This window comes from Hakea prostrata, chromosome 4 (assembly GCF_041222555.1).
Source record: "Hakea prostrata isolate BN-2017 chromosome 4, UWA_Hpros_2, whole genome shotgun sequence".
NCBI classification, from domain to species: Eukaryota; Viridiplantae; Streptophyta; class Magnoliopsida; order Proteales; family Proteaceae; genus Hakea; species Hakea prostrata.
In genome coordinates, this window is record NC_142603.1 from 23,776,614 (window position 1) to 23,792,554 (window position 15,941).

At 37.7% G+C, this 15,941-nt stretch overlaps 1 protein-coding gene across 1 annotated transcript; it reads left to right on the top strand.

The window, feature by feature from the left end:
* Positions 1–590: 590 nt before the first annotated feature.
* Positions 591–14,768, top strand: ELF7 (hydroxyproline-rich glycoprotein family protein). The gene is made up of 12 exons (XM_089152760.1): positions 591–2,077; positions 8,922–8,990; positions 9,551–9,658; positions 9,744–9,924; positions 10,000–10,076; positions 10,203–10,322; positions 12,980–13,085; positions 13,503–13,589; positions 13,724–13,792; positions 13,888–13,959; positions 14,066–14,209; positions 14,286–14,768. The coding sequence occupies exons 1-12, from the start codon at positions 1,014–1,016 to the stop codon at positions 14,427–14,429; spliced, it is 2,241 nt and encodes a 746-aa protein (XP_089008886.1). The 5' UTR covers positions 591–1,013; the 3' UTR covers positions 14,430–14,768.
* The last annotated feature ends 1,173 nt before the right edge of the window (positions 14,769–15,941 follow it).

The following is a 15,941-nucleotide window of genomic DNA, read 5'->3' on the forward strand; positions in this document are numbered from 1 at the left end:
CCAAAATAATACATGATTGTTTGGTTGACCTACAAAAAATTGCAGATTTTTTTTTTTTTTGGTGTAAAAAAAAATGGCATTGTAGATGACTTCTCAAGAAAGGCTCTATCCATTCAAAGGCCAATTTTCTTTATGCTTTCTTCATATCTCTCCACCACAAATTTAGGAAATGACTACCTCATACCACTAAGAAGGTGGATTAAAGATGGATTCCCTTCTTAGATGTTTGGTGAAAAAGTGTGAGTAAATCATATTCGTCTATCCTTGCCCATGGAGAATCCTAGCTCAAGCATGAATCTGGATCACTAATGCGTCAAGGGAGAGCATGTGCTCTCCTGATACTTTTGAATCACACAAATATGGCAGAATATACTTATAAATATTAAAAAAAGAAAAACAAAAACAAAAATCTCAGTGGGTTTTATGTGGCCCCTAACTACTATTGTGTAGTTTAAAAGCGTGAAGAGAACCCTTTGGAGGAGGTGATCCGGAATTAATCGACATCTAGAAACGGAACTAGTACGACCCGACGACCCGAACCGGAACCCAACCACGACGTCTGAGGTTTGCTTGGTTTCAGGTTTCGTCAATTTCATGGCGCGCAACGATAAAAGCAATTTTCCTGCACCAGCGTGTACGAACTAGTGATCTGACTAACCCATGACCAGCTTGAGCTTTGAAAACATTTTTCAAGTATGAGCGAAGCAGAGATCTTATAAGAATCTCTACTAAATCCTTACGATCTTTGTTTGTTTTGTATAGACATAGCAATCCTTTGTTTCCGTCTTTTCCCTTCTCGGATCCTTTACACAACAGGCGAAGTAATTCATGCTGTAAAAGCAGAGATCGCCAAGAGCGCTGCTGTGATTCTTCTGCGGATACTGGTTTTGGGAGAGTCGAATCTTCAATCTCTAGCTTAAGTAATGGTGGATGAAAGTTCTTCTCGAGGGTTGATTGAGGCTTGAAATTTTGTTCTGAGTTCGGAATCGGAAACCCTAGAGTGAGAGATAAACATGGCGTCGTATAGGCCTTACCCTCCTCCACAATCTTCATTCGTGCCGCCGAGCCAGAACCCTCTTCCTCCACCTCCAGGTCCACCACCACAGAGGCCGAATCAGTATCCTCAAAATCGAGGCTTTAGCAGCGGCGTCGCAGGATCTCAGCCTTCTGGGCCGCCTCCGTCGTCGTATCCACCGAATTATAACCAAACTCACGCAAATTCGAGCTTTCATGGTGGATATGGATCTTCTTCGCATCATTATGGGCCTCCTAGAGGTCAACCTCCTCTCCCTCATCACCACCAGCAGCGACAGCAACCGCCGCAACAACAAGAACAACATCAGTATCCACCACCGCCGCCACCTCCACATTCTTCGTATCCGCCTCCGCCGCCACCTCCGATGCCACCAGCTTCTATGAATCCACAACCTCAGCCTCCACCACCTCCAAAATACTATCCGTCCTCGCAATATCCTCCCCAATATAACCACCAGTCTGTTCCTCTGCCACCAATGCCTCCGCCTTTGCCACCTTCGTCGCCTCCGTCTAGTTCAGCTGATATTCCTCCACCCCCTCCGCCGAATCCGCCTCCATCACTGCCGCCACCTCCTTCGTCTACTCCTGTGCCAAATCAGGGTAAAGAAAACGGAAGGGATAGTCATGCACACGACAAAGGGGTGGCCAAGGACTCGAATGGTGCTGGGTGGAGAGAATCGAGGCATGCGAGACATGGGCTTCCTCCTAAACAGCAGCAGCAGCAGAAGGCATCTGTTCCTCCGGTGCCGGCGGGTAAGCCGAATGGGCCTGCTGGGCTTGGTAGGGTGGAGACGGAGGAAGAGAGGAGGTTGCGGAAGAAGAGGGAGTATGAGAAGCAGAGACTGGAAGACAAGCATAGGCCACAGTTGAAGGAGTCCCAGAATACTGTGTTGCATAAGACACAAATCATGTCTTCTGGAATGAAGGGGCATGGTTCGATTATGGGTTCACGCATGGGAGAGAGGAAAACCACTCCATTTTTAAGTGGTGAGAGGATTGAAAATAGGTTGAAGAAGCCAACAACATTTTTGTGCAAGTTGAAGTAAGTATGTTGTAAATAAACTCCAAAGATTTTGGCCTATTGCTTCTCTCTTTCTTCTTTTTACTAAAAAATGTTCACTGTAGCTTTTCTTGCTGGATTTGTTGCTTAAATTTTACTGCCTTAAACTAATATTAATTGTGAAGGATGCCAGAATCATTTGCCCTTAGTGGTATTTTACTCTTATCCTTCCTGCATTTAGAGTTCAAAGGTAATAAATCCATGTCCAAAGACTCTTATTGGAACAAAATCAAGGAAGTAGGCGGATGTTATGAGGATGAAGTGAGATTCAACAGGGGTATTTCAGATAAATGTTGATAAGTAGGGTTAATAGAGATTGTAATGTGGGAGTACTGTCAATGACACAAGCTAACAACCTGACTGGCACTAGGATCATGATAACTGATAAACAGCACGTTAGACACTTGTTAATAGCAGTAATAGAAGGGCAAATAGAAGGCCTAAAAGCAGACTAGGAATAGGTTCTGTCTGCACCTGGATTAACCCACAAATCAGAGGCAAGGAACTGTATGAAGTATTAAGCAACAGTGTGCAAACGATAAGTTATAATCCCTACCCTTGGTAGTAACATGTTGCATTATATTGAGAAGACATTAGACCTATCTTTCAAATTTTAAACCTAAGTGGAGCAGAAATAGTCATATCAAACTAACAGAATAAGAAAGCACTAACCTATTATGGACTTGGCATGTATGCCAACTATCAGACTGTACTAAAGAAATCATCAAAAGCCTTGTAGTGCATTACGGGTAGGGAAGGACCAAGGTGATGTTTTCCCCAGTTCACAGGCTTCACACTGACAAGATGTATATCTGGGACTAGGAAACATTAATCGGAGTTCAGTAGAGATGGATGATACCTGCACATGAGATGGAAAGTTAGTAGATAAGGTAGCAGTAGCAGGTCATGAGCTATCAAGTAATGCAGCAACCATTGCACTCAACCCCTCCACCAGTCATCTTCCTTGCTTAAGGTCCTAAAATACCCAGTAAGTAGGTTATAAGGGCTCAGAACAAATTAAGAGATTAATAAGTTGACCAACAGATAAAAGGCTCAAGGGTAATTTTGGAACGTGAAGAACAAGACATAAGGTCAGGTCACCAAGGAAGTTGAAGAAACAAGTTTCATGAGTAGTTACTTGAGTGGAGGATCCATCAACAAGGATAACATTGGAAGAGGTTTGAATTTGATTCATTGAAGAAAATGATTTTGACTTGTTGGTAGTCTGATATGAAGCATCGGAATCAGTAAGCTATAAGGTTGAGGAAAGATAAAAAAACAAAGTTACCTTATAGGTTCAGTTGGCTATTATAGAGGTGGAGGCAAATGCAGCTTCCAATTTCTAGAGGCATTTGACTAGCTGTTTTTAATCATCTCTAAACTACATCATCACTGAATTTCTTATAAAAGTGTCAATCATGGCTGTATTTGCTAGGTCATTTGCCCTTTCAGGTTTTCCATGTTGAGATAATAGGTATCCACAATATGGTTTGGTTTGCCAAATATGTGCATTGGCAGGAAGACTTGTCAACTTGTCTGGTATACCACGATGACGGCCTCTGACTTAGCCACAACCATGTCCTGGACAAAGATTGACAACACAGGCTGAGATGTGCTTTGGAGTAGAATCAGTTTGGGATGTAGTAACTGGACGATTGATATGAGGGAGTTCCTTGCTAGAGAAGGAACCATTTAGTAGTAGATTATTCATAGTTTGATATTCAGGATTGTCTAGCTGGAAATTTTGCAAAAAGAAGAAAGAAAGAAAGAAAAATAAAATAAAAGAAAAGAGAAGAAAAGAGAGAAAGAAGAATGAAAGAAAGAACAAGAAATAGAGTCCAAGATTGCCCAAGACCTTTCCCCCTTTCCTAGATCCAAGCGATATTGATCCAAGACTAATTATCCTTCTTTTCTACCAATCATAGAGACAATATTAGACATCCCAGACCATCCCATGTTTCTTTGTTAAGCCTCAAACCTAATCCCTTCTATCCCATAAAATTTAGATTGATCCTTTTTCATCGCACATCTTTTCCCTATCAATCATAGGATCCCAATTTTATCTCCTTGTACTTCCCTACAAATCATAACTATCCCACCATATTAGCCCCCTATAGGATTTTAGAATTAGTTGCTGGAATATTCTCTAGGCAAACCCCTAATTTTAGGGAATTCTTCTGAGAAACCCTAACTCTAAAATTGGGTTTGCATCACCTAGGGTTGCCGCAAGGGTGGGGGAGGGGTTCTTGAGTTGCTGTGGGGGTGGGGGAGGGCTGGGGAGGCTTGCACAAGAAAGAAGAATGTGGGGGAGAGTTGCAGGTGAAGAAGGATGAGGGGATGGGGGCTGTGATTGCTGTACTTGCTTGGGGAATGAAATTCTGCTGCAGATCTGTTGAATGAATTCTGGAGATTGGAAGAAGCTTCCTGGAATTGGTGAAGAACACCATCTAAAACCCCGTGGTCCTCCCAAGAGAGCCACGACTTGATTTCTCTCTAGATGCAAATTCTTTGTATTCAGTTAAACTTGTTTTAGAATGAGGTAGTGTGGGCTATTTATAGCCTTACAATTGGAGGGAAAGACTTAGACTCTAACTTGGAAACAGAATTTGACTCAACTAGGGAAGCCTTTATAGATTAGGATCCCCTTTACAACTCAACTAAATAGCAACTACAAATAAAAGGAAACAACTTGAAAAATAAAAGCTAATTATCCAAAAGGAAAACAGATTCCAATTGGGACTTCCACTCTAACTGGGACTCTCATTATTAACTCAATTGAAGAAGCAAAATCAGATTTGGACTTGCTAAAAATGAACAGAAGTTACCGAACTGAAATAATTAACAAAAGAAGTGGGAAAATGACCATCATGTCCCTGGTAGTGTTTGGCCAGTCCGTGCGCCACTTGGGTTTAGGGCCAGGGCCAAAATGAGGGTTTCGGCTAGTGAGGATTCCTGCTTATATCAGCTTTCCATCCAATTGAGGCTACATTAGACTAGTTGCAAAATAAAAAAGAATTGAGAAAATTGCACTACCACCCCCAAAATAAAGGCCTTAAAGCACTGACACCCCACTTTATGTTTAAAAAGCACAGAGACCCAAAAATTGGATTTTCATTGAATATATAATATATTTGTCAAATTTATCATTGAAAATAGTTAAATCACTGTTTATTTTCAAAAATATCCCTATAATAAACAGTGTCTGAAAGGTTTTCAGTGACAAATTGGACAAATATATCCAATGAAAATCCGATTTTGGGGTCTCTGTGCTTTTTAAACAGAAAGTGGGGTGTTAGTGCTTTAAGGCCTCCATTTTGGGGTGTCAGTGCAATTTGCTCAAAAAAATTTGTTGTGAATAAAATAAATAAATAAAGAAACAAAGAAAAAGGAATTCAATGCATGGAATTGAGGGACTTGTACAGAAAGTAACAATAAAAAGAAGAATACTTGGCTAACTAGAAGAATTAGCCTGTGATCATAAATAGAAGCTACTAATAGATGCCCCTTTGATTATGGTTTTTGGTGAGCTAGAAGACACCTAGCATATTGGATTGGCTTGGCTCATAATCCATTTAAAAGAACTTTGGGCCTATTTGGGGTGGGTTGGTCACCTCCCCTCCTAAAAAAACACACACACACACACACACACAAACACAAACACCCTGCCGGTCTAAATACTTGTGATACTTGTGAATATCTGATTGAGTCCCACTGAATAAAGGTGCCTCTAGGTTGTTCCCATTTTATTGATGCACTTGTTTTCTTGATTTCAGAGTTGGTCTCTGAGAATGCTACTTTCTTTTCAGATAGTGAAGAAAAAGAAGAAAGTACAAGGTAAATTAGAATTTCCTTTACTAGTTCTTGGTGCATTTAGATCTAGAGTATAGACAACAACAACTCAGCCTAATGCTGTCTAAATGGGTTGGTCAGCTACATGGATCCTAGAGAAGACAATAGAAGGCTTAAAAATCTAACCGGTATTGGCTTTGCGGATCCTTATTTTCTAGTTATACTTGAAAGTTGAAACATGACTTAACTATGCATACTGATGTGAACAAGGGTTCACACCCTGGCTGAAGTCCTTCAGTGGGCCCCAAGGCCATTCCCAAGTGGCGCACATAGGGCTTGCCAAACCTCTTTACTGTGGTATTTTGGTCTGTTCCCGCCCTAATTACTTGCTTAATTTTCAGAATTTTCTTTTGTAAAATTTCAAAAGAATCTTGATTAGTTAGTCTCTTAGTTGAGGTAAAGCTTGAGTCCTTAGGAGTCTTTCTTCAAAGGACTCTTGTAGTCCTTTATTACAAGCCTTTTGTTGGACTCTTAGAGTCTTAGGAGGAATATATTTTCAAGGAGATTCCATTAGAAGTTTAAGTCTTTATTTGGATGGTTGAGATTAATTGTATGGGAGATCCTAATCTATAAAGGAATCCCGCTTAGGATGGAGTCTTCAGTAGTTTATAAATAAGCCTATTTTTTCATTGTATTTTCTTAAGTCTGATTATTGGAACAAGAATTAGTTGAGTTGATGATCGTGGCCTTGTTTAGGAGGTCACAGTTGAGTCAAGAGTTGAGAGTCTTCTTCAAAGATCAGCACCTTCTTCAAGTTCTAGCACTCTTCTTCCAGAAACTACAGCAGCTCTACAAGTAAGCAAACCACCCCAGCTTCCTTCTCCTTCATTGTACCACCATTGCAGCACCTCCTCTTCCCTTTCCCTTCAATCACAGCAACCCCAGCACCCTCTCCCACCTCCCCAACCCATCACAAGACACCCCCTACCCCCTCCCCTGTTTGGGCAACCCTAAAATCCTGTCCCCCTTGCTGCCGCACCATTGGCAGCGACCCCTCAGCCCCCTGCGATACCCTAAAACCCTTCCCCAACTCCCTCCGACACTGCCCAGCTCCTCCCCAACCTCTTTCCTAGGCTGCTGCCCCTTCTTTCCCCCTCTTTCTTCATCACAACCCTTCCTTCCCTCTTTTCTGACTTGCGGCATATCTAAAACAGAAAAGGAAAAAGAAAGAAAGAAAAAAGAGAAGAAAAGAAATAAAAGAAAAGAAAAGGAAGAAAGGAAAATATCTGAGGATGATTACTCAAGATCCATCCCAAAACCCTAAATTCCCCATCTATGGAATCATCCCCACAATCTACTCTAAACCTTACCACAATCATCCAAATTATCTCATTCTTCTTTCCTACCTACCCTAGGGTGATTTTTGGTATCTCAAGATTAACCCATAAGGATATATTAAAATCCTAAACCATCCCATTCAGTTTTTTTAAATCAAATCTTACCCAAATCCTACCCTTATCTTCTTCCTCATACCTAACCTATAACAATCAAACCCACATTTAACAAATTTATCCTGTCCATCCTAAGATTGTTAATTTTCCGGTTTCAAGGAAGATTGTCCTGGGCGAACCCCTAATTTAGGAAAATAATCCCGGAAACCCTAACCCTAAAAATGGGTTCACATCATATAGCTCTCTTCAAACTTTTCCTAGAGTCATTTTAGGCCTGCCCCTAGCTCTTTTTAGAACCTCCAATTTGAATCATGTTACTCCAAACTAGAGCATCCACATGCCTCAAACTTGGATATGTCACTGCTTATCTTGAAGCGGGGCTACTCCAAAACCAGCACTAATGTTGTCGTTCCTCCTTTCCTCGTTTTGCCACCCATCCATCTCAACATCCTCATTTCAGGCTCTCAGCTATAATAAGCTTATCTACATGACACTTCTTTACAGCCCAACGCTCCATGCCATCCGTCATAGTTGGTCTTACGATTGTCCTGTAAAAATTCTTCATTGTTGTTTGATTGTCGCATAATTATAGTTAATCACTTTTCTTTTTAGTGTTTGGTTTTGAGTGAGAGATATGATCAGTTTCCTCTATGTTTTTCTTGTCCGTGAATTATGAGACAGAAAACTAGGGATGAATATACATCCCCAAAAAGAGTTGGGGATCAACTTTTCCATATAGTAGTCCTCCTCCCTTTCTTTCCACAAGTTTTGTCTCTCTCCTTTTTCTCTTGATCTTCCTTCCACGTTGTAATGTAGCACCATCTCTGTGTAGATGGTGGTGTTTCTGATGGTCCATGTATCATCGATGATGATATAAGCTTGAGTCATTTAAGATGCAGATTTATACAAGCTAAAAATTGGAAAAAGAAACACAGATTAAAAAAAGAAGGGAACAGAGAAATGCCTTCATACATTCTGTTTTCTTTGTATTTATTTATTTTCTAGTATTGCATATTCTTTATATTGCTTCTTCCCCCCTTCCCTCAAGTTCTTTGTGAGTTTGCTCATAGCATCATCATTATTGGACACTGAGTTGTTAATTCAGATGATATTAATGATATAGTTTTATGATTTGGTCTTGTGAACTATTGTTTTTTCCCTGGTCCTTGTCCACATTTTCCCACTGTTTCTTGAAGGTCCATATGAATGTTTATATGTGGGTTTGAATGAGAGAGTGAATTCTTGGTTAGGATTGCATTTGCTATATTTTGTAGTCTGGGAAGCATGGATATCTTGGTTAGAGGCTTTACACCCCTTGTGAGTTGTGTGCCCCCTGTTTCTATTGTATTTTATGCTGTATGAGTTGCTCTTTTAATCTTTCTTTTCAATGAAGCCTTCCGTTATTTGTAATATCTCATGGCATCACCAAGGCATCCAGGCTCCTTTGCTGCAAGTTGCCTTGGTCATACAGGCATTGTGTAGCACCTGTGCAATGACTTTATCTCCTTCTCCCTTCAATGCGTGATAATATAAAGATTACTTTCAAGACTCATTGGTGATTATCATGCTTTGTTTACTTTTTGAAGGTTCCGGAATGAACTTCCAGACCCAGCAGCACAGCCAAAGTTGTTGTCCTTGAATGCTAGTAAAGATCAGTAAGTGCACATATTTTGCTAGTGTTCCATAATTTCAATCTGGGTATCTAACTTTTCAGGACTAAAAGAAAGGAAAATGGAAGGCAATCCCCTTTAATTGCTTAGATGATGGACCAAATCGTTTCCTCGAAAGAACATTTTCTTATTCGACTGTCAAATTACATAATAACCACTGTTTTTTCTCTTCTAAGAAATATTTGATTCCCAGTTTCCCTGGCCCTACTAAACATGGGCATTTTACACTGGGTATGGCCTTTATTTAGTTCCTAGTTTGGCTCAAATTCCTGAGACTAAATGTGTTTGTCAACCATTTTTTCTAACAAAAGAAGTATGACTGACTTTGATTGCTTGCTAGAATTATGAAATATAGAAATATCATCACAAAATATAACAGTAGTAAATTGGTCACTAACTATAGAAGTTTGTAATTCTGCCTCTGTTTTTTAAAAATTTTTTTATGTGTTTAGACTGATAATTTCTCTCTCTCTCTCTCTCTCTCTCTCTCTCTCTCTCTTTTTCTCTTTTTAATGTTATGGTGAATTTTCTGACCAATGTTACAGGTACACTAAATATACTATTACGTCATTGGAGAAAATGCACAAACCTAAACTTTTTGTTGATCCAGATCTTGGGATACCGCTTGACTTGCTTGATATCAGTGTATACAAGTATGGGCTGTACAATTACCTGTGTACTTATGTTGAGGACACAAACCCATTATCTCTCTGATCATAAGTTGTTTTCTTTCACTAGTCCTCCCAGCATAAGACCACCTCTTGATCCAGAAGATGAAAAACTTCTGCGTGATGGTGAGTCAACAACACCTGTGAAACAAGAGGGAATAAGAAGGAAAGAGCGGCCTACGGATAAAGGTGTTTCTTGGCTTGTTAAGACACAATATATTTCTCCTCTTAGCATGGAAGCGGCAAAGCAGGTACTTATATGCTTAAGCTCTTCAATTGTGTATTTTCTCAACAAAAGAGCATAGTCACACAGATTTTATCTGCAGTCCCTAACAGAAAAGCAGGCCAAAGAACTGCGGGAGACAAGGGACAGCCGCAATCTTTTGGAGAATTTCAATGATAGGTTTGCTTTGTTTGGACATTCATAATGATATTCCACTACCCTCAACATACCTGGATAGTTGTTTTCTTTTGTGTTCTCTTTTTTAATCCCTTTGTCTGGATGTACTTAAACATTAATAAATATCAGGGAAAAACAAATTCAGGCTATTGAAGCTTCTTTTGAGGCGTGCAAGTCAGTACCTGTTCATGCAACTAACAAGTCATTGCGGCCTGTTGAGATTCTTCCTCTTTTGCCTGATTTTGATAGGTATGGGTCTTTTTTTTTCATATTGTCTGGACTCTGGATATTCAGTTGTCATACTGATCTATTTTATGATGGCATTGATGTCCACATGCATGTAGATTTGTAAGTAAGGTCACAAATCAATTATTGAGTTCACATAAATGGTTGAATGAATTTTAAAATTATATAATGTTCTTCTGATGTACTAGCATTTTTAAGAAGAAAATTGGGTTTATTGTAATGATCCCACTAGCAGTATATAGAGGAGGCAAAAGAAAATTAGACTATTAATCTCCCTAGAATTTCCATGAAGTTTTGGTTTCTAGGAAACTTAAATGAAATTCATGGTGACCAAAAAAAAAAGAAAAGAAGAAGTAAAAACAGGTTTCGACCAACTGTAATGTTTCAACCACAACCTTATTTTTACCCTGTTTCGAATGAGATCTGCACATTTCATAGATCACGTCTCGCTACCGCCAGCCAGATTTTGCCCATTTAAAATCCTTCCACTCCTTTGTCAATGAACCTCTATTTTGCTGGATTGTTGGGGATTTAAACATCATTTGAAGTTAGGTATGTCTATTTTCCCCTAAATTTTGGTTTTTTGTTGATAATGAATGCATCAAAACAGGTTTGTTTCTTTTCAAATCATATGTGTATTTGAAGAGCATGATCTATGAATATATGTTTTAAATATTTTGAGGGGTCCTATTGTGTGTGTGTTTGCATTAAATTTTTTGGTTTTAAAAATTATTTCCATATAATGTATTTTGAAAGTAGTATTTATACATGATAGATGTCATTGAATTTTTACATGATAGATGTGAGACCATCACTCGATCTATGCTGTGTTGGTGTCAAATTTTTTTTTTGGTTGTTAATTATTTATGTATATTATTTGAATTTTTTTAATAATTGTTAGAATCATTTCGAAATTGACAAAATTACCAATTATTTCCTGTTTTATGCTTAAAAATAGTTGAATATTAGTACAAGTATGTATGTAAGTATTGGTGTGGTTTGTGATGAAGATGATATTTATGTTTTTAGTTAAATTTAGTTAATGATGTAATTAATAAATAATATAATAACACAAGTTCCTTTTTTGCTTATTTGGTGTGTGGTTATCATGTTGTTGTTGTTTTTTTTTTTTGGGGGGGGGGGGGGGGGAAATGGTTATCATGTTAAATATCATGTTGTTTAACATTCCATTGATTGTATGAAACATTGTAAGTATTTTTGTTACAATTTCCGACTCTTTGTATTTGTCAGAACAGACAAACATGTCTCTCAATTAGTAGGATATGAGTGAGTACTTTCCATTGGTTATTTAATGTAAAATACCTCTTCAATGGTATAAATTATGCTTTAAGTAGGGTGTATGCAAAAACCTAGGTCAAAAAACCACCAGCATAGGTCCGAAACCAGAAACCGAAATTTCTGAGCAAAAGTACCTGGTTTCAGCCGAGATGGCCGAAATTTTGGTCTGTCTCAGTTTTTTGAACCTTGTTTGATTCTATTTGTAGTTTGCAACTTGCTGAAAATCCAACCGCTTACAGGGGGGGGGGGGGGAGAAAGTGAAACATAAAATACAAAGTTAAAGTCGATTTCTGTTATGATCTTTTTAAAACAGAAATGCATCGGAGGTCATTTGCTAATGTTGAATTTGGTTGTAATTTCTTGATGCTTCTGGGTATTGCAATATCTTGGTTAGTTGGTTGTATTAGAAAAGCAATCAGAAAATTTTCAGAGGGTTCCTTAGTTATGTTAAACTGACCAAAGCACCCATATTATGACCGAAAACAGAGGTGTCAGGCTTTGAGCAGATCAGTCCGTATTCGTCGGTTGGTTATCATGTAAAGAAATCATGCATATGAAAGAGGGCATGGAAATACATGTAGGAACAGTTGAAAAAGGCTAAATTTCAAATCCCTGAATTTATATTCATTTGCTCTGTGTGGAAGCTCTAGTTGATCAATAGTTGTTGACTTGTTGTGAGATCCTGTCTCCACCTCGGTCCTTTCCCTAGAATTAATCTGTGTAATTATGAGATCAATTCTTTGATAGAACTGCTGAATCTCTTGGCTGCAACCAGAACTGATGTAGATAGTTATTTGCATTTATATTTTATAGCGTCTTTCTAAGTGGCCATTAATGGATCACTGGGTGAGTGAGTATTCAAGCAGTGGTGGGATAAGTTGGGCTCTTCCTTTCATTTCCTTTTCTCCTGGTAGCTGAGGCTATGAATAGCTGTGTATAGAGGAGTGGCAACGGGTTGAAAGGAGAGTGATAATTTCTGTCATTCTTCTATTTTTGCTTGAAAGTTATGTAGAAACAAATAAAAAGTAACCTAGTGCACGAAGCTACTGCTTGAAAGTTATCAAATTTAATGTGAAAAAACAATTCATTTTCTTGTGGGGGTCATTGTAGAGATACTAAATTTTTTCTCCCCCCACCCCAAAAAAAAAGAAAAGGATCCCAATGATATTTTTTGTTCTTTCATTGAGAAATGATTGACAAATAAGTGTTCGGTTAGAATTGTTATAGATAAGTTAACTTTATCAGTTTCATCCAAATGGTGCCATTGGTGTTATATTTTAACCAGTTTTGATTAGACTTGCATCCAGCTATTTGCTTGCTGACTTTTGCTGATTGAACCATATATGATGATGGTACACCAGGTATGAAGATCAGTTTGTTTTGGCAGCCTTTGATAGTGATCCTACAGCTGATTCAGAAGTCTACAGTAAATTGGATAGATCAGCCCGTGACGTCTATGAATCACAGGTTACTTTTTCATAATGTTTAAGAGGCTCAATATTATCTAAACATACTTATAGTTGATTCTGGGGCTCAATTTTGATTAACTAGATCCTGTCAAGTGGAAACATTTCACATGTTACTATTTGTCTAATTGTGAAACTAATTTTCTCATCAACTTCTTGTTCGTTGAACTTTCTTTAATCTGGAGCTCTGTTAATGCCTAATGGTCCCTCTTAACTGGTTTAGAGATAATCTTTCCTTATCAGTGTATCTTAAAACCAAAATTTTCTTGTCCTACATTCCGATATCTACTCAATCATCTTGAAATGTATACGTTTTGCTGATATTAATAGATGGCTCAATTTACCTTTATAACCTAAATTACATAAATATTGATTCTCCTATTTTTAATAAACTCATTTCCTTAATTTTGAATGACAGGCAATTATGAAGAGTTTTGCCGGAGGTGGTTCAGATCCATCCAACCCTGAAAAGTTTTTGGCATATATGGTCCCTTCACCAGATGAGGTAGATAATTTTTTCTACTAGATCTTGATTTGTAATTTTATTTGATTACTAAGCTTTCCCATCAATTTGCTTTGGAGTTTCTGAGCTTTAAAGTAACTCTACATTCCTCCTGATTGTTTTATGCGTGGTTGCAGCTGTCGAAGGATTTGTATGATGAGAGTGAAGACGTCAACTATTCCTGGATTAGAGAATACAACTGGGATGTAAGTTCCACCGACATCTTGGATTTTTTTTATCCTAGCAAGCCAGTTATTTTGGATTGGTGCTTGAAAGCTTGCATGTTTATGAGATGAAACAGGTAAGAGGCGAGGATGTTGATGATCCGACAACATATCTTGTTGCTTTTGATGAAGACTCGGCACGCTACTTGGTATTAATTTGACTGTGTTGCTTAACTTTTTTCTTTTTTTTTCTTCTCTGGCCCCCTTCTTTGGAGATGACACTTAATTGACTTGGTGCCATGAATTATTTTTCAGCCTCTCCCTACTAAACTTATATTGAGGAAAAGGAGGTCAAAAGAAGGAAGATCCACCGATGAGGTTGAACATTACCCTGTGCCTTCAAGACTGACTATCCGGCGGCGATCAGAAGTAGCTGCAGTTGAAATAAAAGATTCAGTGGTAATTTCTCAGTTTCATTTAATCATTGATATTCTTCCGTATGCTGGATTGACCTTGATTTGTCATTTGTTTTTAGGGTTATTCAAATTCCAAGAATGGTATGTCAAGATCGAAGAGACACAGGTCATCTGTTGAAGATGGCCTGGAAATGAGACGTAAGGTTTCTCGAGTTGAAGATATGGATCACTACAGTGGAGCAGAAGATGACTTGTCTGAGTGATTGCTGATGATTATATACAAGTAGCCAAGGTTTCAAATTAATTGTTGATGGATTGACTAGAAAGTGTTTGAGCTGGATGATGCTCTTACTGATGCTATGGTGCAATGTATTCAATATTTTCATGCTCGTATTTTTAATGAATATATATATATATATATATATAGTTGGTGCCAAAGACAAGGAAAATGGGCAAACCATTTTCTGACTCTTCTCCTGTGCATGTGTATCATTAGAAAATGTTTTTACTCTTTTTTTCTCAAATAACCTGTTATTGGGGTAAATGTACAAGGGTATTATTGTCCTAAAAATGCTCGTGATCAATATTGCAAAGGTGTTCTTACCTAAGGTGTTGTGTCTCCACCTGTTATGCAAAGAGACTTCTGAGGTTAGAGAGTAATTGAAGTAGGCTCGATTATGTCAAACCATTACAAAATTCTTATATGCATTGTTTTGATTAGTTTTGTTGTTTAAATTTTAATTTTGTACTCATTTAATCTAAAATGGTAATGTCTACTAACTCAACCTATTCACCCCTCGGTTGATTTTCAAGAAATTTTCATTTATGTACATGAATATCCTCTCAAGAAAAAGTCAAATCATGTATGGACTTTAGACTTACATTTTGAAAAGGAAATGAATTAAATATTCTAAATATTTTATAAAATAAAGAGAAAATATAGAATACAAAGAAGAAAGACAAGATGAGTTCAATCAGAACTAGTCCATTCAGTTGAGTGCATTATATATTTATAATTAAAGAAACATCTACTCTGATATAGAAATCTCAGAGTCTACAAAGAAATACAATATATGATTCTTATACACAATAAAATATTATTGATATGGAAAGATAGATTGCCACCCAAGATAGAAAGTGCATAGAATGAAAATATTGATTGCCAACATTGTGTGTTGAGATCACTGTAATCTTCAATTAAGATGAGAATGTGAATCACCAAGATTGTATGCTGAAGTGGTTGAAATCTTCAATTGGAAGTATTGTCTATTGGGGGTGATGGATATCCACAATCAATATTATTTAAAATAAAAATAAATTTAACTCAAAATTTAGTACTTGAAAGCTAATGTCTTTTAGATTACCCAAAAAAAAAAAAAAAAAAAAAAAGAAAAAGGAAAAAAGAAGCTAATGTCTTTTATAAATTTAGAGTTAGAAAAGATTTCTAGGTTGGGGATCCAATCTCTCAAAGTATTATATGTAAGAATTGTCTAATTTTTGCCAATGGTGAGTTAGTTGAGCGGTTAAAAGCCCAAACTCCCTAGGGTCACACTCATCCGGTGGTGTCGATAAATTCCCCAGCTACAAAAAAAGAATTGTCTGTTATTTTTTTGTATATATTAGACATGGATGATTTTTCCTCATTTCCCTAATTGTCTCTAATTTGAATTCTTTCCATATTATTTGCTTTTTTTCATTTGAATTCTTTCTATGTTATTTCCTCATCTCATTTGAATTCTTTCCATTCATCATTTTTTCCATTCGAATTCTTTTCA